Source organism: Orcinus orca, chromosome 15, assembly GCF_937001465.1.
Source record: "Orcinus orca chromosome 15, mOrcOrc1.1, whole genome shotgun sequence".
Classification (NCBI taxonomy): domain Eukaryota; kingdom Metazoa; phylum Chordata; class Mammalia; order Artiodactyla; family Delphinidae; genus Orcinus; species Orcinus orca.
In genome coordinates, this window is record NC_064573.1 from 51,256,317 (window position 1) to 51,283,347 (window position 27,031).

Genomic DNA, 27,031 nt, shown 5'->3' on the forward strand with positions numbered 1-27,031 from the left:
TGCAGCCCCCTCCACTGTTTGACTCTCCTAGCTGGGGCCCTAGATACTGCGGAGCAGAGGCAAGCCATTCCCCACTGAGCCTCTCCAAATCCCTGAGGGGTAGAAGCCCTGAGCATATAAACTGTTTCACACCACTAAGTTTGGGGGTATTTGTTGTGTAACCATTGCAACTAGAACAAAGCAAGTTAAAAATAAGTTACAATCTTTATTAAATTACAGTTCCCTGCAGTACAGCATAGCAAAAATGTGGATAAATTAAAGAGCTAAACATGAAAAAAAGAAAACCATAAAAGTGCTAGAAAAAATTGTTGAACAGCATCTTCTACAATTCTGAGTAAAGTCTCTCTAAGCATGACACAAAACCTAGAAGTCACACACACATATAGGAAGTGTATAAATAGAGAAAACCTGGAAACTCCTCCAAACTGCTGACAGTGGTTGAGGATACACAGATGAGGAAGGAGAAGGCACCTTCACATTTTTTCTGTATACACTTTTCAGTTGTTTAGCTTTATTACATACAATTTTCAATTGTTTAGTTTTATTATAAGTATTAATTTCATAATTTTAAAAAGAAAATACAAAACAAGAGATACCAACTTTATCCTCTTAAATTGGAACAGATTAAAAATAATATGTCAGTGTACGTGAAGATGGTGTCAAGGGAGCCAGTCATACTGCTGAGAGGGAAATAGAAATTGATACAATCTCTATGGAAGGTACTTGCAAAATGTTTCAAATGCTTTAAAAGATTTTGACCCTGTCTTCAAATTTTTTAAAAGGTACATCTCAGGATACTAAATTGTTTGCAGTAAATAAAAATTTAACATAACATATTGAAAAGATGGGGATGTGGCTATTTATGTGTAAACTAAGGTAATCCATAGAAATTCTATGCAGTTATTAAACCATGTTGTAGAAGAAATGGTACTGAGATGGTAAACTATATTATTATTTTATAAAGCAGTATGCAAAGAATTACAATAGAGCACTTTGGTACATAAATTACATTATACATATAACACATGTGCCCAGAAAAACTAGAAAGATAACCCCCAAAATGTGCTTGACGCCCTTTGGGGTTTTCCAAGCTTTCTACACTGGGTATGTATTAATTCTAGGAAGCAGCTGGGCGAGAAGGGGCATTTAATATGCAGTATAAGCATCAGAAATGCTGGTATATGTCACTTCTAAATAAAAGCTAAAAATAAACAAAAACATGAGGAACTCCAAGTATTTACAGAAACCAACTTTCAAATAGTTACTTCAGCAATGTGGTACACTGCTACTCAGAAGTTTTTACGTCTTTTAACCCTTACCATAACTTGAGCTATTCTGTGCTTATGAAAAGAAAATATATAGCTAATAAGTACACTCCTTATTGCCACGTGCCTTAAGAGTCTAATTTGTCTTACCACAGGAAAGCATCATGACCAAAAACATCCTAATTAACATTAAACAGCAGTAACAGTAAATGTCCACACAGTAGTTAAGTTTCTGAACAGGTCTAAAATAGGTCTCCTATGCCATCACAAAAAGTCAAATACACTAAACAAATGGGTATCCAATACACAATAAGAGGTATATCCTAATTTATCTGCACAGCTCTTCAAATGAGTGCTGACTGATGAAAGGCATAGGGAAAATGTATCCCAACCTCCTCACTTGACCAGAAAAGGAAAAGCCCAGTTTTCAGCTGTTCCCCTATTTACATATTTTTCATCTCTACGTTCATTTTCTCCAAAATACAATAACATTCATGAGCTCATAATCTGAGTACAGGCTTTCTTTAAAGGCAGCCATTTAAACATACAATGATAACTGGTTAAAAAAAAATAAAAACTTCTACAATTCACTGTTTTAAAGAATACTTCAGGAAAACCACTAATGCACACAAAAGCACATCCAAATCCTTTCTTGGTTCCCACAGTTCAAATGCCAACAAAGCTACTAAACAGCTGTGAAACAGACTAATACTGAGAATTGGAAAAAGTAAACAAAGCAACCCACTCCACTACCAAAATGAGCAGTACAGAATTTTTAATGAGAATGCAATTAATTGACTTTAAAACAAAAGATGACATTTAAAGAAAACATAAAAAAGGAAAAAGGATTAAACGAACAAGGCCAACATTTTACTGGTCTCTTACTCTGGCAGCTTTTTTGTTTCCCCTTACTTCATCCACCCAATTCATTCACAACTAAAAGCACTCCCTTCCACTCTGAACCTCCTTAGAACCTCCAAGAGTTATTCCTTAAAAATTCAATAAAATTTAATTCCCTAACTAAACTCATGCATGCTTTTTCTCCTTCCTAAAGAATACCATACCACCCTAGAGAGTTAACACTCTTTCCCTTTGCTAAGCTTTATGAAGACATCTGCCACCGTTAAATGAACCACCTGATGATAGCTTTTGACTCATTCTAATGCTCAAATGACCATCTGCTCTACATTTTAATGACATCTCGCCTAAATTCAATAACTTAGAGTATTTACATAGCTTAAGTCTTTTTGCTGGCAAATTTTATGAGACCAGTAAAACACTATGGTCGAGATCAATAACCACAAGTTTCTTAAAAGAGCCAAGAAAAACAGTTCAAATTCATAAAGCACTGATTTATTTAAGTAAAATGTTAAATTTCTAGAGAGAAAAAATGATTGAAAGAGAGAAGGTTCTCACTACAAGCAGTTCATTATGTGAAGCACTTAAACATGGAACAAGAATATGTGAATTATCACTTTGTATAAGAGCAAAAGAAAAAGTAAATAATGTAAATGTCCATTAACAAGAGAATGAAGATATGTATTAGGTATACAATGGAATACCTAAAATGAACGCTCAAGAGCCACACAATTCAACATGGATGAATCCTTCAACCATAATGTTGAATTTTAAAATTCAAGAATACAGAATGTTGCAAATAAAGTACTATGCACTGTTTACAGATATATACAACACAGCATAAATGTAAAGAAACCCATGGGAATTACTAATTTCTACACAGTGGTTACTTTAGGAGAGGAAGGGAATGAAATTGGGAAGAAGTACAGAGAGTGTTTTAAACATTAGAAATGCTTTATTTCTAGATAGGTTCACATTTATTCATCACTTATCTACTTGGATATCTTAAATACTATGTAATAAATTTTAAAACTTTTTTAAAATAAAAAATAAGCATTCCTAGTAGACTAGTATAGTGCCTAGCTAATCCTCTAATCTTTTGACCTAATTAAAAGATTTCACCTAACCTCAAAAAATAATTTACAAGTCATTAACCAGTGTTTAAAAGCAATTACTTGCTGTGGCATAACCGTTTGCTGATGTCACTCAGCCAACCAAGAATTCCTGTTTCTGATTTATGGATTCATTCAATTTTAACCCCAAATCAATGTGACAAGTTTACAGAGATTAAAGAGGGTTAACCAACTTGAGTATGCATCTTATTCTCCCTGAACCATCAAAGTACTTATGGTTTAGAAACTGGCTGAAATGTAATTAAAATTCCTACTGAGGGTGAGGCCTTTCTGACCTGCCAGCTGGTTGGTGTACTCCACATTCCTTACTCTTGAGAAACAGTAAATTAGTGAAAATAGTATTGTTATTATTAATAATACTAACCACTACTTAAATCAGTACCAAGCTAGGTGCTTCACATATATTTTATTAACTTTCCCAGCAATACTAAAAGGTAGGCATTATTATCCTCATTTATAGATGAAGAAATTGACGATATGAAGGCACACGTTAGTTAGTGGTGGGCTCAAATTCAAACCCATGTGAGGAGGCTGATTACAAAGCTTGGCCTCTTATGCTTTTACCCTACCAGGGTTTTTCCCTCTACTTAGCTCTGATTTTTTTTTTTTTTTTTTTTTGCGGTATGCAAGCCTCTCACTGTTGTGGCCTCTCCCGTTGCGGAGCACAGGCTCCAGACGCGCAGGCTCAGCAGCCATGGCTCATGGGCCCAGCCGCTCCGCGGCACGTGGGATCCTCCCGGACCGGGGAACGAACCCGGGTCCCCTGCATCAGGAGGTGGACTCTCAACCACTGCGCCACCAGGGAAGCCCTTAGCTCTGATTTTATTTGAAGAATAATTACATATCTAGGGCATCATGTTCCCCATTCAACCTCTGCACTAAAAATATGTTATTAAATCCTATTCTAATATTCAAATAAATCTCAAAGAGATACACTTTTAAAATTGAAAACATTATCTACTTCTTAGTTAATTTCAAAAGTGTTGTAGAGTGAAACACCATCTACTTCCAACCAACTCCTGTTATGAGTTAAGGAGATGTCTTTCAAAGTGCCTCACCCAAAATCTACAACTCTTTCATCATATCTTTTCTGTTGGACAAGTTATTCCCTCATCTATTTTTGCAGCCTCTGCTACTCTACTTTATTATAAGCTTGCATAATAAAATTACAATCATGCTTTACACAGTCCAAACAAAAGAAACAAGGTGTCAAATTAGGCATACAACTGGCAATTTTAGTAATATATTTGTTATTTTTAGCACTTGTTACACAAGAGTAGAAAATTAATGAGGTCAAAAATAAGAATTTTATCCACTTTATTTTTTTCCTAACATAAAAATTCATTTTTTCATTTTACAAGCAAAACACCTGTGTACCTTGACCTACTCCAACTTCATTTTACAGGTGAAGAATTAAAGTTTTAAAGAGACTAATGTTATAAGGCAGGGGGAAAAAAAAAGACTGACAAACCTAGATTTGAATCTCAACCATCAACCAATTACTTATGAAATCTTGGGCAAATTAGTTCATTTCTCACAGCCTGTTTTCTCATAAGTAAAATGAAGGCTATCAAACACTTTTATGAAGTTTAAATGAGATAAAGTATATAAAAAGCTTAGCATAGTTCCTGACACATGATGGGCGCTCAGTAAATGTTAGTCCATTCCCCTAGTTAACGAGGCCACGTGAGAAAATCTAGAATGAACAAATACCTTGACTTCCCTACTAAGCTCGTGCATTTTCCACTACTCCATGATAAGAGACTGGGAAAGAGGGGCGAGCAAGGCACCACAATGTAAAATATTACAATCTCAAGCTTTTATGATTTATTATCACTAGCCCTGCAAAACTCCCAAAATTCAAATAATGATTTTTAACATCAAAACGTTTCTACCCCATTTCTTGATTTTTTCAGAACAAAATTATCATCAAGAAGATAAATCCATCCCAGGAGAAAGCTATATACTCTTATCATGAGTGTGCTTAGAGAATATAAACTAACCCTAACCACAGCAAGCATCTACAAAAGTAAATATGCTCCCAAAGGCAATCCAAAGCCAGAAATGAATGTCTGGACTACCTGCTGCATTCCATTATCTCCTCCATTAATTTAAACCCCACCTTATCTTAGTTGTGTCCTACAAGTTCATTTAAAAGCCCGCTGTTTAGAATTCAGAACCATTTTCCCTCAGAAACAAAGTTTTAAAGATAACTTAGGTACCAGACTATTTCACAAGAACTTATTTACATAGAGCTAATCTATGGGCAAAGATCAAAATTGTTCCTGTGTTCCTAGTTCCATCTGAGGAGGTGGTTTAATCGCTGTAATGCAAACATGATGATAAAAAAAGGCAAGCTAAATTGGTATGGGGACATATGAAAGTATATGAGTAAAGAAACGGGCTTAGGAGAATGAGGAGTGTTCTAAAAAAGCCATTTCCCTACAGATACTTAAAATGCATAAGCTCCTGCTTGGTGACAGTGCAATGGTTTTCAAAGTGAAGTACATGACCCAGGAAATATAAAAGATGATCCTCTGAAATTAAAGAGATAAGCCCACAATCTCTTATCTGTTCCAAAATCCCAAAACTCTTAAGTTTTTTGTAAATGAGCAGGAAACTCATTTAGTGGTAAATCCTGATCTGAACAAACAAGAGGCTGAGTAGTCTTTATTTACCCCCTTAGTATAACCATTCATATGCTTCCTGCAGAAATATTGGTGTATCTGATGACAGGGTGCTGCTGCGGACCTGGAAGTGGGCATTAACAAAAGTTTATAAATTCAGTCCCAAGCATTCTGAATAAAGGGTTGTGGACCTCCATTAATACTTTTATATTTACTATTTTTCTTTTTTCTTTTTTTCTTTTTTTTTTTTTTTGGCCACACCACACAGCTTGTGGGATCTTAGGTCCTGACCAGGGATTGAACCCAGGCCCTCAGCAGTGAAAGCTTGGAGTCTCAACCACTGGACTGCCAGGGAACTCCCTATATTTACTATTTTTCTAAAAATCTATGAATGAAATTAGGTTATTAATTGTACATTATTCAGCTGATACTAGCACCCTCAGTGGGTCTCCACAAAAAAAAGAAAAAAAATCACGCACAGAATACAAGGTGTACTAAAGGTGAGTGGGAGTTTGCCGGCCTGAGGGCCCAACACTGTTGCTCACTTCTTGCTCATTAAGACGGGCTGCACCTATTTTGTGCCTCGTTAAGCAGTCTTGTGGAGCCCCTCCTAATGATACAAAACAACATGTTGATTATCTTGCAACAAAGTGCTTGAGGGTCAAAATTAAGAATAGTTCCATTTTTTTTAAATAAAATAAGTATTCCCAAATTGCACACCTTTTCTGGAATGAAAAGTGGTTGTTAACGGTGTGCTCCCTAGAAGACACATATATTTTTAAATTATACCACTTAATCTATCCCTTCCAAGTAAAGGTGATGTCTGACAATAAATAAAAAAATAAACGCAGTCCAAAAGAAACTAGAGTAAGCACTGTGAAAACTGACATTTGGAGATACTTCCATCATTATATGGTCTTTAATGCTGAAACAATGTGTATCACCAATAAACTCTAATATCTGCATCCATAAAGGAAAATCACTTTTATTTCATTTTAAATTCAGTGGATTTTGAATTTATTTATTCACAATGTAAAAGTGAAACACTGTCCAATTCGTTTGTTAGAAATGATCAGCATCAGAAAAGATGGAAAATTACTAGCTAAATTTCAATAAAAATGTTTACTTAACTGGTAAATGGGATAGAAAAATAAGATTGAGATTTGGTAAACACATTGTATTAATCAGGGTCCAGTCAGGAGACAGGAAACCACACCACTTCTAAAAATGGGGAAACAATGAAAAATAGTATTATTAAAATGTAAGAGGCGGGGACTTACATGGCGCAGTGGTTAAGAATCTGCCTGCCAAGGCAGGGGACATGGGTTTGAGCCCTGGTCTGGGAAGATCCCACATGCCCCAGAGCAACTAAGCCCATGTGCCACAACTACTGAGCCTGTGCTCTACAGCCCGCGAGCCGCAACTACTGAAGCCCACCCGCCTAGAGCCTGTGCTCCACAACAAGAGAAGCCACTGCAATAAGAAGCAGGCACACCGCAACAAAGAGTAGCCCCCGCTCGCCACCACTAGAGAAAGCCCGTGCGCAGCAACAAAGACCCAATGCAGCCAAAAATAAAAATAAGTAAATAAATTTTAAAAAAGAAATAAATCATGGCGTATTAAAAAAAAAAGGAAGAGGCTTAAAGAAGGGGTCTCATAGGGCTGGGATCCAGACTTTTAAAGAGGGGTTGCAACTGGCAGGTGCTAGCGTCACGGGGCAGGGGGTGCACATCAGGCTACTTCTGATGGTGTTGGAAATAAGCAAACTGGAATCAAATACCGACACTGAAATCCTGCTCAGTGAAATGATACCTGAAGGAAGAGCAAGCAAAACAAGAAAGAGTATATCCCTCCCCACCCCCAGCCCAGCCTCAGGGGCAGGAGCGCAGAGGGTGAACTGAAGGCAAGAGACAACAGCTTCATAACCAGCAAGGACACATCAGAAATGCACTTCTTCCCTTTGGATCTATCGTCTATCTTCGTGAGGTCTCCTGAGAGCTAATGCGTCCAACAAAATCAAGAATGGAAACAAACTCAATTTAGAATCAGACTTGATTTACTAACATACTAAACCAAGATTTCCAAAAACAATGAAGAAAAATCACATTGCTCTCATTAAAAAGAAAAATAATAATTTGATGAGATGAAAAGCAAAATACCAAAATACCACCCTGAGGTTAGATCCTTTCAGTCTAAGTCTTTATCCTTTTTCTACATATATTTTTCCATAAAAAGAACTTTTAGTCTTTTTTCAAACTTACATAAAAAACACAGTATTATCTCCAGTATCTCCTTGAAATCTACTTTTTCACTCACCATATATCTGATAAATATAGGCTAATTCTTTCATTTTAACTGATAATATTTTATTGTATGGGACTCATGCAACATAATATACTCTACATATAAATTTTCAGTCACTTCAAATTACTGCTTTTATAAACAAGACTGCAGTGAATTTCTTTATACATATCTCTTTATGGATGTGTGCTTGAGAATCTCGTGACATAACATTTAGAAGTAAATTTTCTCAGTTGCAGGATACATGAATTTTTTTTTTAATTTACAAGATGTTGCCAAACTGCTTCTCAAAGTAGTTGTACTAATTTACAATCCCACCAGTAACTTGATAGTTCTGATTTCCCCATATTCTTTATCAATGCATACTATTTTTAGACTTTTAATCAATCTAAATGGGGTGAAGTCTCTTTTTTTAATTTGTATTTCCCAGGTTAGCTGTGATTTAGCTGTATGAATAGATATTAGCTCTTTACTATTAACATTAAATCAAATTTTCAAAGGTAGAGGGAAATTTATGTTTAAATTGATATAATCCATTTATTTCATTGCTAAACGAAAAAGCTAGCTAGCTGGCTTCTAACTTCTAAATGAAAATTTTCTCCCACACCAGGTAATGTAAGTATCTATGTTGCCCCTGAGCACACACATACAAACATAAATATTAATAAGCCAATTTTTCTCATAAAACAAAAGCAGCTTTATGAACAAGGTGAGTTTCAGTAAGATCTGATAGTTTAGAGATATGACCATGTCACATCTTCTGCCAAGAGCAGAGCTTGGCTTCAAGAGTGCAGGATGACTGGGACTTTGGGCCACTGTTTGGAACAAAGAAAACATAAAAGATGAAGAACCCCAATAAAGTAGAAAAACAATACCATATAGTAAAGGCTAACCAGCTGAGCTGGAAAATCTGACAGCCTCATGTGCAGCTCAATTACTTGCTTTGAGAGCAATTACTTTGCAAAAACTCTTTCACAGGACTGATATGTTTTCTTAAAGGAGGCCAAAGATAATTACATGTAATAAACTACCTGTCATGTTGGATACACACAGAAAAACCATTAATCTCCAACAATGTTACATTAAGTTAATCAAATAACCATATCACAGACTAGAATAAATTATTTAAATTTCCTAATCAATTTTCCCTCAGGAAAAGTAATACAAATGGTGATCATTTCTGAACTACTATACTATAAATGGAAGAGAGAATGATGAGGAAAAGCAATGAATTGGGTTTTCATCCCTACATCTGCCATTCACCAGCTTTGTGACTGGACAAGTCTCTTCATCTCTCCAAGCCTTCCCTTTTATCTGTGTTAGGCTAATATCTATCTAACCGCAGATCAAATGAGTCCAAAGTTCTTTGAAAAGAGCATTTTATTCAGAAAATATTCATCCAGAGCTATGGCTTTGCTAGAAAACGGAGATACAAGGAACACACACACACACACACACACTCCTTCCTCTCAAACTAATAAACTCATGCAAAAGACAATTACAACACAGCATACCTGTGGCAGTAGACAGAAGCACAGAGTGCACTGTGATCACACTGCCTAGCAATTAAGGAAGGTGGAAGAGAGAACCTGGTGGGCAGCTACCGGGAAATACATCCAAAAGCAATACCTAATCCAGAGAGATAAGGCTGTAAAGTTTAGAACGAGAATATATATTAAGACAGCATTATATTTGCAAACAAATACATATATTAGAAAGCTGTTTCGGGACTTCCCTGGTGGCACAGTGGTTAAGAATCCGCCTACCAATGCAGGGGACTCAGGTTTGAGCCCTGGTCCAGGAAGATCCCACATGCCGCGGAGCAACTAAGCCTGTGCATCCCAACAACTAAGCCTGCGCTCTAGAGCCCGCAAGCCTGGGTGCCACAACTACTGAAGCCCACGCACCTAGAGCCTGTGCTCCGCAACAAGAGAAGCCACCGCAATAAGCCCGTGCACCGCAACGAAGAGCAGCCCCCTCTCGCGGAAACTAGAGAAAACCTGCACGCAGCAACTAGGACCCAACACAGCCAAAAATAAATAAAATAAAATAAATAAATTTTTTAAAAAGAGTAGTGTTTTTTGTTTTTTTTTTTTAAGAGAAAGCTGTTTCATGTTCCTTTATTTCCTCCCCTTCTTCCTGCCCAATAATGTCAGTCTCCAAAACTGAAGACATATATTACTGACAGACAATGAAGGCTTGGAATCAGCTGAAGGGAAAAGGAAACAACAAAGAGCCTGGACATCTCAAAAGACAAGCAGTCACTTAGCATCCTGCTATTCAAAGTGTGTCCATGAGCCAGCATCATCTGCATCACCTGGGCACTTTTAAACTACTCTTGCTGAATCCCATACCTACTGAATGAGAATGTCTATTTTTAAAGGTTCCCAGTTAATCTGCATGCTTACTGTCCGTTTGAGAAGTACTGACAGAGGGATAACTATTTCTTGAGATCTTCAAGTTGATTTCTTGAGGTCCTCAGTTGCTGCAATTTACAAGGAGTATTAAAACTAGATGGACTTTCATCACTTAAAACATTGTTTTAGCAGATGAAGATAAAAAAGAAGACATTTTACATAGTATTTAAAATAGATAGGATCTATAGGAAAATCAAGTTTTCCTTACAGATGCCATTAGCAAAAAACCTCTCACAAAATCTCATCCTTTCCAGGTCTGGCATCCTATTCCCCAAACATTGTTCACACAAGCCCTGTTTTTTCCTAAGACTCTGTCCCCTGATAACACTCTTTTCTCCTGTAGTTCTAGAAACAGATCAGAAGAGAAAGAGGAGGCCTCAGAAAGGCAACGCTGAGGGTTATTAAGCCATTTCACTTTTTATCCAGGGTCAGCACTTCTAGACCTTCAATTGAATAATGACGTCTAAGGAGCTGGTCCACAAATGACCTAAGAAGCACTCTTTGCTAGGGGTGGAAGAAAACTACAAAGAACTGCCCCCCAAACAGCCTGGACCAAAAATACCAGAAACTAGTTTTAAATAAACCTAATCATCTATACTCCTAACTTTCGTTATCCATACCCAGGAGAGTAGAAAGAACTTTAATAGGAAATCCACATTTATTTTCTCCACTCTTTCTCTGGTAACAATACAACACTGTAGTCAAGTGACCAAAAAACAAGCATTAAGTAAAAACACATTTCTCCCCAAATCCTATAAAATCAGTACCTAAATGATAAAAGGTCAACTATACCTACTTGATTACAGACTTCACAAAATTAACTCCAAACTTAATTCACCAATAACATATATATCTTTACGATCTTCTTGCTCACGACAAATTAACCAAATGTATCTGGATACAAAATAGAAGTTATATCATTCAAATATATACTAAATGCTCCTCTTCTCAAGGTTTTACTATCTTAGACCATAAATTCAAATTTATCATGTGTCACCTGAAAGAAAAAAAAAACAAAGCTTCTGTGCCAAAATGTTAGACCCCACATACAACCCTCAGACCAAATCTCCAACACACAGTAAAGAAATATCAGAAAGATTCAAAATGACTCAACCATTCCAGAATCCTTAATTCTCAGGAAAGTTTCACAGAATTTTATTTTAAAAGCTACCCATTTCTTAATTCCCAAACAGACTGCAATAAATTTTCTGTTCATATAATGTGGGTAACAAGTAAGGAACAAAGAATGAATAAGCAAAGACAATCTCAGTTGTCCTGGTAAATATTACAAGACTTTTAAAAACTAACTATGAAATTTAAGAACACAAAAGGCATAAAAATATAACACACACCTATGTACCACCACCCAGTTTAAGACATAAAACTTACCCAAAAAATTACTACACTCCACTTCCTTCAGTGTAAAGAGAGCCACTCCCTTGAACTTGGCATTTATTATTATTTTTTGGTACACTTTTACCACATATGTACATATTCCCAAACCAGTGAGTACCAACCCGCAGCAATCATACCTGGCAATGTCTGAAAAATGTTGGGTTATCATAACTGCAACCAGTGGGTAGAGGCCAGGGATGCTGGCCACAGTGCACAGGACAGCCCCCTCCAGCAAAGAATTATCTAATCAATCCAAAACAGCAATATTGCCAAAACTGAGAAACCCTGTCCTAAACAACAAACAGTACTGTTCTACATTTTAACATACCATACATTTTCTTTTTAAAGAAATTTTATTTTCTTGCTTTATTTGCTTAACATTAATTTTCTCCAGAAATGTTTTTAAAATGTTTGCTAACAGAATCAGAGGAACAAGATGAATTGATACATACCAACAAATTAATGTGTAAAATTATCCTGTAAACTAAGATTTTTAAACCTCTGAAAAATACCTGTTTTTACATAAGATAACGAAACTATTTACACAACAGATATACTCCATACTAGAAAACATACAGACAACATGAATATCCCTTCAGAAATTGCGGTAGTACAGAATTTGTTACACTTTACTTTTACCCTGGAAAGATATTTAAAATTCCCCATAAACCTACAATTACTGATCCCAAGATGCCTCCAAATTATTGAGCTCAAACTTTAGCTTGAGCTAGCATGATAAAATTGTAAGAGTATGCAGAAACAGGAATATGCCCCATACAGTGTTGTAGGAGGGTAAATTGGGAAAATGTCTTCCCAAGGCATTTAGTCAACATCTCTCAAAATATTAAATATGTGCACTCTTTGATGCAGCAATTCCACTTCCAAAGTACTCAGTACACATGCACAGGATATATGTACAAGGAGTCATTCAATGCATCACCGTAAATAAGAAAACCTGGAAGAATACAAATGCCCATCAACAAAGCACTGGTTAAATAAATTACTGCATCCAATCACTGTAATATTATGCAGCTATGAAAGAATAAGGCAGACATCTATGTGCCAACATGGAACAATCACTAATAGGTACTATTAAGTTAAGAAGCAAAAGTACAGAAAAGAATATAGTGTATTACCACTGGGCCTTAAAAGGGTTGCAGATTTACAATACGTTAATACATATGCTTGCAATGAGTATTCTGTAAGAACACACAAGAAACTGGTCCTGCACATAAATCCTCTGCAATGTTTAAAAAGCCAGCAAAGAAACACAATTTTATGAATTATCTATTCAAAACCTGAACTGCCTTGTGTTAATTTCCTTTTTATTGGTGCTAACAGTAACTATGTACCTATTTCAGGATTTGTTAGGTTTTGCCAAACTCAATCATAAAGCTTTAAAAATAGTTTATTTAAGCATTCTGAAAATTATCAAATTTTAAATTTGAAACTATTTCCTACTGAACAGAGTGCCAAGGATAAATCTATGTGAAAATGAACGCGATTAAATTATTCTGAGATCAAGCTTTCAGTTTATCATATTATATAAAAATCCTAGAGTCAATAACAAACAGTTCCCTGAAATTTGGTGAATCAAGAAGGACACTGACTCATTGCCGTGTTAATGGATAAGTCTCTGATATAACCTTACAAATGAACTGAGACGTTAAAAGATATCAGGTGTCCCCTATACCTATCTTCCACTTGAAAAGAGTATTTAACACAAAGAAAGGGGTCAACAGCTTAGGCTGTTTTTCCCTCTATTGGTATAAAGATACACAACGAAACAAAATGAAAAATCATTCCACAGGGTACTAAGTAGCAGCATTCAGCTACTGAACTCCAAGTCTTTCTATGTGTTAGATGAGGAGGAAAAAAGGCTATCGCAACAAATCCGAGGTACCAACGGCCCCTCGGCAATTGTAACCGGTCAACTAAACACCATATGGCAAGGCAAGCCTCCCTTCAGACACTCATCACTCGGTGGCTGATTAATTTCAATGGCTTATTAGACAAGCCTCTCTAGACCCCTTCCCTAGAGGAGAAAGAGGAGGGGAAGTGTCTGCGGTCTTCCCGGTGCTTTGTGCCTTCCAGGCTTGAAAGCATCCCCATGATGGTGCAGCCATCATTCCCCTTGGGGATGGGACGGAGGGAAGAGAAGAGGGGTCTTTTTTGTAAGTTTTTGTTTACCAGGTATTGAACCTAAAATTCCCTTTGACTCCTTCCCCGCTCCCTCCAGCCAGGCGCTGCACGGTAGGCGTTCCACCACGGGCTTCTCCCAGGCCTCCCGACGCCCCCGCACCCCGCCTCGCCCCTGCCCCCACGCGCGCAGGCCACGGGCCAGGTGGCCGCCGCTTACCCGTGGGCGCGCTGTCCAGGATACGCAGGTCGTAGGCCCCGGAGCAGCGGTAGTTGGCGGCGGTGCCGTTGTCCCACACCACCACCACCTCCTCGGGACTTTCGAAGCTCCGGACCGTGCCCACATGGCCCTCGCCGCCGTCCTGCTTCCCCCACTTCCAGTCCGGGCCGCGCACGACTCGGGCCCCGACCCCTTCCACCATCACCCGGTTATTCCTGGAGTTACTCATCGGGGCCCGAGCGGTGGGCTCCGCCGCCGCCGCCGCCGCCGCCGCCGGGGGACCCGTGAGGGAGTTGGGCCCGGGCCGGACTCTCGGCGCCGGCGGGGGCGGCAGCGAGCCCCGGGGGACGTGAGAATAACTCACGGGGGCGGCGGCGCGGTCCCCGCCGAGCCCAAAGCCGCTCCCCAGCCGTCGCCGCCGCGCCCCCCGCTCGGACTGAAGGCCGGACTGCAGCAGCTCCGAGGCGGCGGCGGCCGCGGCGGGCGGGCAGAAAGGAGGGGGCCGTGGGCGGGGACTCCCCCGCTTCCTCCGGGCTCCCCGGCCGGGCTACAGCGACGGCCGCCAGGAGACCACGCTCTCCCCCGACCGGGAGCGCGGGGAGCACAGGGGGCCGGGGGAGGTTAACCCCGGGGAGACGGCGCGGGCGGCGGGGAACAAGCTTAACTGCCGGCCTATTTTCTCCCCTGGGCCCTCGCTCCGGGGTGGACGCCCGATCGCCGGCGCCGCCTCCTCCCCCGTGGGCAGTGATGGTACCTGCCGGCGCCCGGCGAGCGCCCGGGCCCAGGGGCCCCCTTCTCGCTGCCCCCGCGCACGCCGCCGCGCTCCGCCCAGCAACAGAGTCTCCGCCGGGCGAGAGCGGCGCCACATCCGGGTACTGGCGCACCGAAGGCCGCAGCAGCACGTTGTCTGAGGGATTGGGACAGGGCTCCTCAGTAACAGTACGGTGGAAGGGTTTTGGAGAGCCGCGCGACTGAAGAAGGCAGAGAAAATCGTTCCCTAAGCGCCTTGCCAAGGCCCTGTGAGGGTACGCATGCGCAAGTGTTGGAAAAGCTAAGGGGCAGACGCCCAGCCCCAGTCTGAGACGATGGAGGGGCGGTTCCCTGGAGTTGTTGCTGATCGGTTGTGCCGCGCGTCCCATTGGCTGTGAGGGAAGGGGCGGGGCAAGGAAGTGCGTCTGGCCGATTTTTAGGTGGGACTGGAGGCAGTGAGGATCCGGATGTGGTCTGGGCTGCTGAAAGCGGATACCTCTGGTGAGGTCAGTCTTTAAACAAGTTGTAGAGTACCTGGATGTACTAAGTGTGAATTTGGGATTACTTAACGTTTTAGTCTTTTTGCTTTTAATTTTTATTGGAGTATAGTTGATTTACAATGTTGTGTTAATTTCAGGTGTACAGCAAAGTGAATCTATTATACATATACATATATCTACTCTTCTTTAGATTCTTTTCCCATATAGTCCATTACAGAGTATTGAGTAGAGCTTCCTGTACTATAACAGTTGGTCCTTATTAGTTACCTATTTTATATATAGTAGTGTGTTTATGTAGTTATCTTTTTTAACGGGGTGGGGAACAGGACAGATTATGACACAGATTAAGGGCAACCTGTATTTCTGTATATGTAAATTGAAAGTATTTCAGACCACAGTGGGTAATTAGTGATGTGTTTTTAAACTGAGCAGAATGTTACTGAATGATGTGTGTCTTGCCTTTATGTGGAGTCAGGGTGGTAAGTAGACTCCAAACAGCACAAGCTCCTGGGAGAGATTTTACAAGCATATTGCCCATTTAACAACATCTTGCCCATCCATTACATAATTCGGCCCCCAATCACAGAGTGGTTTCTGGCTGGTATTACTTAAATGACATCGTGGTGTGTAGGATTTAAAATCATTTGTTCACCGCCCACACGGATGCATCGTTAGCATACTGTTGCTTTTCCTGAGCCAAGGGAGCAAGGAATACTCCAGCAGTATCGAATAATCAAGTGGAAAGAAAGGGTGTGTTAAAGAGTAACCAATGGAAAAAAAAAAGAGTAACCAGTGAATGATTATGTAGTGAAATAAATGTTCTTAATTTTTCATGTCAGTGAAACAGGAAAATACCAGTATGGAATCCCAAAGGCCAAACAGAGCTTATTTTAGAAACTAAGCAGTTCAAATAGTTGTTCCAAATAAGCAGCCAAATATGTACTCTATTTCAAAGCATTTTCACCCTGGAAGTGTTAAATGTGCTATTCTTTCTCTGCCAACTCTTTCTTTTCTCTCTGGGTTCTTTTCTGGTTTCCTTCTTTTCTTGTTCACCTGTTAAATTGATCACATGCATTAATAACTTGATAAAAGATTTTTAGAAAAAAATATAGCCACTGCACAAGTTATACTGTGGTTGACTTTGTAAAGTAAGCTAACTCGAGAAAAGGCCAACTGAGATGATAAGACAATAGTGCAACCTTGCATTTTACCTCAAACCCAGTTTATTGATAATGGCTTTCCATATGTTTGATTGTGTTTATCTCACCCAGGAGTTTTATACTTATGAAGACATCATCTCATATTTAGACAGGCTTTTATTCTCAATACCAGAGATTTGTTATAATAACTTAGAATTTTATTTGTCCTTAAAATGGAAAAGGATCTTAAGAGGTGATCTAGCCCAGTGGTTTTCTTTTCTTTTCATCCCCCATCCCTTCCCTGCCGCTTGACAAATCCTCTGTTCTTACCCTGACCTGTAACAGGAGCTAGGCGCTCTAGATGAAGCAATTCAGGAATTCCCCGGCCATCCAGCAATATAGCAAGGCTAGTATCTGCCTGTAGTCTTCCCTTCCTCCTGCCTTTGCAGGGGCTCTGCAGAAACTCATCAAAACCTCTGGAGTATCACTGAGCACAATTAATCAAATTAACCTAATCCACATATTTGATAAGAAGAAAATGAGGCCAGCACTGATTAAGTAACTTGTCCAGGATTTCAGAAGAAGTTAAGAAAAAAGCAAAAACTATAACCCATATAATACTGGATGAATTTATGTATATTAAACAGTCTCTTATCCATCCATCCCCTTATTAAACACATTGTGAATTTATAACACTATCATGTTGCTAAGACTATTTCAAGGCCCTTAAATTAATTCAGTTTGCCAATGGTCTCTAAATATTTTTGATCATACATCCTTTCAGTACAAAATTTTTGAACACATACTTCCAATATGTGTACTTATTAATGTATAACTTATATATGTATTAGCATGTTACATGTTATATAATATACTCAAAAATAGAAATTACAAGAGGATAAGATACCAAAGAAATACGAAAGTTTTCATACTTTCTTCCTTCACTCCAATAGATCATCTCCTGCATCCCTGGATGTTTAAATTAGTATTCTCCAAAGTAGACACACCACAACAACAAGCTCATAATTACAGAAAATAGATTGGTGGTTGCCAGAGGCAGTGATTGGAGGGTGGGTGAATAGGGTGAAGGAGGTCAAAGGTACATACTTCCAGTTATAAAATAAATAAGTCATCGGGATGTAATGTACAGCATGATGACTATAGTTAGTAACACCATATTGTATATTTGAAAGTTGCTACAAGAATAGATCTCAAGGGGCTTCCCTGGTGGCGCAGTGGTTGAGAGTCCACCTGCTGATGCAGGGGATACAGGTTCGTGCCCCGGTCCGGGAAGATACCACAGGCCGCAGAGCGGCTGGGCCGTGAGCCATGGCCGCTGAGCCTGTGCATCCGGAGCCTGTGCTCTGCAACGGGAGAGGCCACAACAGTGAGAGGCCCGTGTACCGAAAAAAAAAAAAAAGAAGAAGAATAGATCTCAAAAGCGCTCATCACAAGAAAAAAAAATTCTGTAATTATGTGTGGTGACAGATGTTAACTTATTTTGATGATCATTTTGCAATATATACAAATATCAAATCACTAAGTTGTATACCTGAAAGGTTGTATGTCACTTATACCTCAATAAAAAGAGTCTGGGAAATGAGAAGGGGGAAAATAATTGGTCTTATGCATAAAAAGTGTTGCACAGGACTTCCCTGGTAGTGCGGTGGTTAAGAATCCGCCCTCCAATGCAGAGGACTTGGGTTCGATCCCTGGTCAGGGAACTAGGTCCCACATGCATGCTGCAACTAAGGAGCACACATGCCCCAACTAAGACCTGGTGCAACCAAGATAAGTTAAAGAAATAAAAATGAAAAATACATAAGCTTTTTTTAAAAATGTGTTGCACATTGAATTATATCCTCCAAAAAGATAAGCCCTGATACCTATGAATATGACCTTATTTGAAAAAAGAGTGTTTGTAGATGTAATCAAGTTAAGATAAGGTCATACTGGAATAGAGTGGGCCCTGAATCCAATGACTGGTGTCCTTACAAGGGAAGGGAAAAGGAGATTTGGATGCACAGACATGGGGACGAAGGCCATGTGACAACAGAGGCAGAGATTGAAGTGATGCTCCTGTAAGACAAGAATGCCAAGGATTGCCAGCAGCCAGGAATAAGCAAGGAAAGATTCTTCCCTACTGCCTTCAAAGAGAGGGCACAGTCCTGACAACACCTTGATTTTGGATTTCTAGGCTCCAGAACTGTGAAAAAATAAATTTCTGTTGTTTTAATCCATGGAGTTTGTGATAATTTCTTACAGCAGCACTTGGAAACTAATACAACAAGAAAGGAAGAAAATAAGCATAGCTGTTACTGTCCTCATTGCTGTTACTGCTCACAATACCATAGTTGCTATTTATAACTCCCTCTTTCCATTACAAAGCCCACATTTCCTTTTCCCTCTGCCAACATGTCAACTGACTGTAGTCCCATACCTGGCAGGTGGTCCAAATCTTCATTTTTGAAGGACTTCACTCAGTTCTTAGTGGGTTGTTGTACTGTGATAATTAATTTTATATGTCAACTAGACTGGGCCACAGGGTACCCAAACATTTGATCAAACATTATTCTGGGTGTATCTGTGAGTGTATGTGTGTCCGGATGAAACTAACATTTGAAACAGCAGACTGAGGAAAGCAGATTTCCCTCCCTAATATGGGTGGGCCTCTTTTAAACAATTGAAGACCTAAATAAAACAAAATGTCTGAATAAGAGGGAACTTCTCCTGCCTTACTACTTGAGCTGGGACATTGGGTTTTTTTCTGGCCCTGGACTCAGCCCAAAACATCAACTCTTCTTGGGTTTGAGTCTGTGGACTTTTCGACTGGACCTTACACCTGTCATCGGCTTTCCTAGTACTCAAGCCTTTGGACTCAGTCTTCACGCATTAGCTCTCTGGCATCTCCAGCTTACCAACTGAAGATCTTTGGGCTCCCTCAGCCTCCATAATCCATGAGCCAATTCCTTATAGTAAGTCTCGCCATTATATATAAAGATGTGTCCACTTATATATTATCATACATTAATAGTATATTTTATATATTTGTATATATTATATATATGAAGATGTGTGTGTATACATGTATACATCCTATTGGTTCTGTTTCTCTGGAGAACCCTAACTAATACATGTAGTCTACTATTAAGTTTTACTAGAACATAAATGAACTATTCCAAAATGTACCCCCAAAGAATCTCTAGATTCCAAACACAGTCCTTTCTTAACCTTTTCGGTAGCAAGAATCCCATTTCCACTCAATAATTGGGACCCATCCCTCAGTCAGTACAGTAAACTCTCTTCTGTGCTTGTTGGTTTAGTGGTTTGAAAAACCCAAAATGTTCAAGTGTCAGTCTCAACCTCCAATTCAGTGGAAATATTTTGGTATCCTCTGGTGGAAACACTCCTCACTTGGGAAATAAGTTCTTATAACCAGTAAAACACACAGGTGTAGAAATAGGAATCCAAACATTGTTTCCAGGGTGGTTATCTACTAGTGTAAGAATGAAAAGAGCCATGTCAACCCCTTGATTCCTGAACCTGTTGACTATGACTATGGGTACACCATCTATCGGTCACATGTTCAAAGCACATATCTCAGTTGGTGTTCCATGGTCAGGCATTTAGTTTCAACCACAACCTAGAAGAAAGCAGGAGCTATTTCTCAAAGGGAGAATACTTATTGAAAGAAGAGGGCATAATTTTGAACTGAACCCTAGAGTTTTGCACTGGGATTCTACTATCAACATCTGACGGAGGATTCATATTGTATGACAGTCTGTCACAGACATGTAACAATATGGGCCTTGCTGGGTCATATGGCCCACATGACAGAGAAGCTTGCCCTGCAGTCTGGGCCTGCTTCAGAGTTTTTTCTTGTTTTAGGAACTACTCAAAACTGGCTTGTACAAAGCAATGTAAATGTGATATATCTTGTCTCTAAAATACAAAAAGGTTCAAGTGTTTTTACCTCTTTCTTAGCAGCTAAAGGTACAATTTGCCTTTTATTTTACAGAGGATATTCTGATATGCCCCAGACCACTGGACTCCTGGCAACTTTATCAAAGTGATAGGATCTAAATTTTCCTAGATGATCTGCCATCCATTGGTATTCACGTGTCTTACTAAGGCATCTTGACACTTCGGGCCCACCAAGTCAAATCAATACAATGTCATCACTGTAATGGACCAGCATGATGTTCTGTGGGATGGTAAGGGAATCAAGGTCTCTACAAACTAGATTATGACAGAGAGCAGTAGACTTTACATAGCCCTGAGGAAAGACATTGAAGATGTGCAGCTGCTCCCGCTAGATGAAAGCAGTATGTTTGTGATGATGCCTGTCAAGTTGTACTGAGAACAAAGCACTTTGTAGATCAGCAATAGCTGGAGCTACACATTGATATGCTCCATTAGAGAGACCACATCTAAAAACAGTAGCTACAATTGAGTCACCACCTGATTAAGTTTGTAATAATACACAAGAGCCATCTTCCTTTGCAGGCTAAAGAGCAACTTAAATGGTGGGGGGGGGGCGGTGATAGGAATTACTCTCCCTGCATTTTTCAAGTCTTCGATGTTTCACTAATCTCTGCAACTCCCCTAGGGGTGTAATTTGCTTTTGGTTTATTGTTTGATAAGGAAGGGCAGTTACAGGACTTCCATTTGGACTTTCTTACTATTATGTTTCCCTCCACAGATAAGGGAGCCAATATGCATATTCTTCCAGTAGCCAAGTATGTCTGTTCCAACTATGCATTCAGGAGCTAGGGAACTAACCATAGTTAGTTCCCTGAAATCATTGTGCAGTGTGCTAGAGCCAAAACTGGATTAACCACGTGACCTCCATAAGCTACCACTCTGACCAATGGATTCCAGTGGCCACTTGGGTGCCCACAAGGATTGGCATACTCGTAGCCAGTATATAGAAACTCCTAAAAGAGAAATTTCCCTTTCCCTAGTGCCCATTCACTCTGGAAAATGGCTGCGGGTTTTGAGGGGGGAGAAAAAAAAGGAAGGAGAGTTATAGGATACATTTTTGGCTGTGTCACAGGGCTTTCTCAAAAGCAGTGTACACTCAAAAAAAAAGGAGGGCATGTAAAAACTGGCAAAATCTGAATAAAGCCTACATCTGAGTTAATAATACTGTATCAATGTCAGTTTCCTACTTTTTACAAGGTACTATGTTTATGTAAGATATCATTGGAGGAAACTGAGCAAAGGGTACACAGGAATTCTATACTATTTTTGCAACTTATTATGAGTCTTAAACTTTTAAAATAAGAAAGAAAAAGAAAGAAAGAATGAATGAATGAAAGAAAGGAAGGCAGGAAGGAAGAATCTAAGGGGGACATGAGGGTTCAAGTTTCTCAGATTTGTCTGAATCCAAATGCCTTCATTCTAAGTCTCAGGGTCCCAATCTATGCCTACAGAAGGGATTCTGGGTCCTCAATGATACTGCACTGACGAGTTAACCAACCCTGGTACTTCCTTACTTTTTTGCTTCTAGACTTCTTTTATATGAAAACAAAAATGTCCTTCTTGTTTAAGTTGTTTTCAGATCCTTCTTGTTTATTTGTTTTTGTTTTGTTTTGTTTTGTTTTTTTGGCCATACGCGGGCCGCTCACTGTTGTGGCGTCTCCCATTGCGCAGGCTCCGGACGCGCAGGCTCAGCGGCCATGGCTCACGGGCCCGGCCCCTCCGCGGACTGGAGCACGAACCCGTGTCCCCTGCATCGGCAGGCGGACTCTCAACCACTGCGCCACCAGGGAAGCCCGTTTAGTTGTTTTTGTAACTCAAAGCTGAAAGCAGTCCTAACTAATTCAAGTTCTTGACTCATAATTAGATATAATACTTTAAAATTTTACTCTCTAGTGATTTCCATCCTCTTCCTTCCTAAAATTATTTTTTCTGAACAATCAAAAGAATGTTATATTAGTTGGACCTTTTTGTTTCAAAAGACAGAAAATTCAACTCAAATTGGCTTAACCAAAAGGGGAAATCTCTTAGATCATATAACTGAAAGAAAAAAAGATAAAGAAGTTCTAGTTTAACATGCATGTTTTGTCTTAGGAGCTCAAACGACATCTTTAGGATTCAGGTTTTCTCCATTTCTCATTTCTGCCTTTCCTTTTCTTGGCTTCCTTTATAGTCTAAGTGGCCTCAAGCTCCTGGCTTCATTCATCCTTACTGCTAGAAGTTCTAGCAGAAAAGAGGTTCCCCGCACCCTCCCAACACTCAGCAAGTCTCCTTGTGAGACTGTGACTCTGAATGGAAAGTGTACCTATCCTTGAATCAAACTCTGAGGTCATGATAGGCCTGGGTTTCATGTCACTCTTGTTAGATGGGGTGTCAGCTCTACCCAAAGCAGTTGGTCTAGCAGTAGAAGCAAGGATACCAGTGCCAAAGAACGTGGAATAAGAAAGTGGAATAAATGCTCGAGAAAAAAAATATGTTTTGGAAAATGAATACTAATGACTACATTGGAACATATCATGCAATGCTTAAGCTGAAATTGTTTGAATTCTGAAACAGATTCAGAGGAAATCATCTGACATTTTAGACAGTGTCAACCTTTTGAATGGAAACAATGTGGTAGAATGAAACGAGCACTGAAATGAAGAGACTGGTTCTAGCTAATGCTGAGGCTTGCCAGCTCTGTGAGCCTCAGCAAATCACCTAACTTCTCTGATCCCAGTTACTTCACCTGTAAGATAAAGGCATTAATAATATTTGTACATATAATGGTTCTTGGTTCATATCTTTAACATATCCCAACATGCTTACGTTTGAGAACCGCCAAAGTTTGGGGTCTAAGGAGTCACTGCAAGCATTTCTGTGGCCAAGCTTGTCAGAAACGCAAGCCTATAGGGGCCATAAGCTTTGACATGCGTGCCATGCTGGCTCTTGAAGGCACTCAGAAGTAGGGACAGTATCAGCCCACACACCTGTTGCCTGTCAGAATCCGTCTTTGGGAGCAGAGGCACACTTGCATCATCCCCACATCTCCTCCTATCCCAGCCAACAAACAGCGCTTCTTTTCTTTTGTCCTTCCAAATTAGATTCACCAACCATGAGAACGTGATATGTAATGTAAGAAGACTCTTGTGACATCTTAGATTTTTTTTTAATTAATTAATTTATTTATTTTTGGCTGCGTTGGGTCTTCGTTGCTGCGCGAGGGCTTTCTCCAGTTGTGGTGAGTGGGGGCTACTCTTCATTGCGGTGCTCAGGCTTCTCATTGCGGTGGCTTCTCTTGTGGCACAGCATGGGCTCTAGGCGTGTGGGCTTCAGTAGTTATGGCACGTGGGCTCGGTAATTGTGGCTCACGGGCTCTAGAGTGCAGGCGCAGTAGTTGTGGCACACGGGCTTAGTTGCTCCGCGGCATGTGGGATCTTCTCGGACCGGGGCTTGAACCCATGTCCCCTACATCAGCAGGCGGATTCTTAACCGCTGAGCCACCAGGGAAGCCCTGTTTTGTTTTGTTTTGTTCCCAGGAAGATGAGAGAGCGATCCTTCCCTCCCTGTTGGCATGTGTTCAGATGCTCAACATACAAATTCCAGCAGTTCCTCGTGTTACCATGAACCCTTTTGAGTCCTCTCAGGCATTCCATCACAGAAAAAGTTGCCAACTGAGAGTGAGTGCAATTATAATTCCTAGTGCTTGCTAAACCACACAAACTTTCCCTTATATATTACTTCTCTACCCCCAAGATCCACCACACTTACAACATTTCACAGGCATATTCTGATGGGAAGATGAGAGATGGGTGATGGTGATGGTTGCATAACAATCCGAACACAGTGAATGCCACTGAAGTGTGCACTTAAAAATTGTTAAAATGATAAATATTATGCTATGTATGTTTTGACACAAGAAAATGAAACAAGAATTACAATATGATCCAGCAATTCCACTCCTAGGTATATATCCAAAGAAATTGAATGCATTTGGCTCAAACAAATATTTGTATGACAATGTTCATTGCAGCATTATTCACAATAGCCAAAAGGTGGAAACAACCCAAGTGTTCATCAACAGATGAATGGATAAACAAAATGTGGTATATACATACAATGGAATATTATTTAGCCGTAAAAACAAGTGAAGTTCTGATGCTAGAACATGGGTGAACCTTGAAGACATTATAATAAGTGAAATATGCCATACAGAAAAGGATAAATATTGTATGACTCCAGTTATATAAGGTACCTATAATAGTCAAATTCACAGAGATAGCAAGTAGATTAGAAGTTACCAGAGAGGTTGGTGGAAAGGCAATGAGGAGTTATTGCTCAGTGGTTACAGAGTTTCTGCTTGGGGCAATGAAAAAGTTTTGGAAATGGAAGTGGTGATGATTGCGCAACATTGAAAATGTAATTAATGTCACTGAATATTACACTTAAAAATGGTTAGGGACTTCCCTGGTGGTGCAGTGGTTAAGAATTCACCTGCCAATACAGGGGACAGGGGTTCGAGCCCTGGTCTGGGAAGATCCCACATGCCGTGGAGCAACTAAACCTGTGCGCCACAACTACTGAACCTGCGCTCTAGAGCCCGCAAGCCACAACTACTGAGCCCGAGTGACACAACTACCGAAGCCCGTGTGCCTAGAGCCCATGCTTCTCAGCAAGAGAAGCCATGCAATGAGAAGCCCATGCACCGCAACGGAAAGTGGCCCCCCCCGCTCGCCGCAACTAGAGAAAGCCTGCGTGCAGCAACGAAGACCCAACGCAGCCAAAAATAAATAAATTAATTAATTTTTAAAAAATGGTTAAAGTGACAACTTTTGTTATACATATTTGACCACATATAATACATATAATGACAGCACACGTATTTCTACATAAATATGTATTTATTTATAGTTTTTTAAAATTTATGATGTAGTATACTAAAAACCATTGAATTGTACACTTTAAGCGCTGTAATTGTATGGTATGTGAATTATACCTCAGTAAAGCTGTTTTTAATGCTATTTATTATTTTGTTTTTGTTTGTTTGTTTTTTGGCCATGCCACATGGGTTCTTAGTTCCCTGACCAGGGATTGAATCCGTGCCCCCTGCAGTGGAAGCGCAGAGTCTTAACCACTGGACCACCAGGGAAGTCCCTCAGTAAAGCTGTCTTTAAAAACAAGGCAGAGATTGACTGAATGGATAAAAAATAATTACAAAACATGATCCAACCATACGCTGTCTAAGAGATTCACTTTAGTATCAAAGATACAGGGCTTCCCTGGTGGCGCAGTGGTTGAGAGTCCGCCTGCCGATGCAGGGAACGCGGGTTCATGCCCCAGTCCGGGAGGATCCCACATGCCGCGGAGTGGCTGGGCCCGTGAGCCATGGCCGCTAAGCCTGCGCATCCGGAGCCTGTGCTCCGCAACGGGAGAGGCCGCAACAGTGAGAGGCCCGCGTACGGCAAAAAAAAAAAAAAAAAAAAAAAAAGATACAAATAGATGGAAAATGAAAGGATGGAAAAAATATATTCCATGTGTATTAGTTCTCTATGACAAATTACCACAACCTGGGTGGCTGAAAACAATGGAAATTTATTCTCTTGCAGTTCTGGAGACCAGAAGTCTACAATAAAGGTATCAGCCAGATTAGCTCCTTCCAGTTGCTGAGGGAAAATCCATCCCATGCCTCTCTCCTAGCTGCTGGTGGCTGCTAGTATCCTTGGTACTCCATGGCTGGTAGATGCATCCCTCCAATCTGCGCCTCCATCTTCACATTGCCATCTTTCCTGTGTGTCTCTCAAATATCCCTTTCCTTTCTCTTGTAGGGTCATCTATCATTGGATTTAAGGCCCACCTTAAGACCAAGATGATTTCATCTCAAGACCCTTAACCCAGCTGCAGCAAAGACCTTATTTTCAACTGAGGTTACATTCACAAGTATCAGGACTTAGACATATCTTTTTACAGTCACTATTCAACCGACTGCAACATGCAAATAGCAACCAAAAGAGAGCTGGGTAGCTAGATTAATAGCTTAAAATAAAAACTTTAAGTAAAAAATTGTTACGAAAGACAAAGAAAGACATTATATATTGATAAGAAGTTCAGTCCTTCAAGAAGATATAACAGTTATAAACATATATCCACCTAACAACAGAGCCCTAAAATATATGAAGCAAAAACTGGCAGAATTGAAGGGATAAACAGCTCTACAATAATAGTTGAAGACTCCAATACGCTATATCAGTAATGGATGAACAACCTCACAGAAGATCAATAGGAAATAAAGATTCAACACTATAAGCCAATAGACCTAACAGACATCTA

At 39.9% G+C, this 27,031-nt stretch overlaps 2 protein-coding genes across 2 annotated transcripts in view; one reads left to right on the forward strand and one right to left on the reverse strand.

The window, feature by feature from the left end:
- Positions 1-15,302, reverse strand: part of MIB1 (MIB E3 ubiquitin protein ligase 1) — a 117,592-nt gene extending 102,290 nt beyond the window's left edge. Inside the window, exon 1 of the mRNA XM_004273761.4 lies at positions 14,356-15,302. Coding sequence (XP_004273809.1) covers positions 14,356-14,584 — 229 coding nt within the window. The 5' untranslated portion in view covers positions 14,585-15,302. The remainder of the gene's footprint in view (positions 1-14,355) is intronic.
- Positions 1-27,031, forward strand: part of ESCO1 (establishment of sister chromatid cohesion N-acetyltransferase 1) — a 1,212,023-nt gene that overhangs the window by 1,021,643 nt on the left and 163,349 nt on the right. The window lies entirely within an intron of this gene.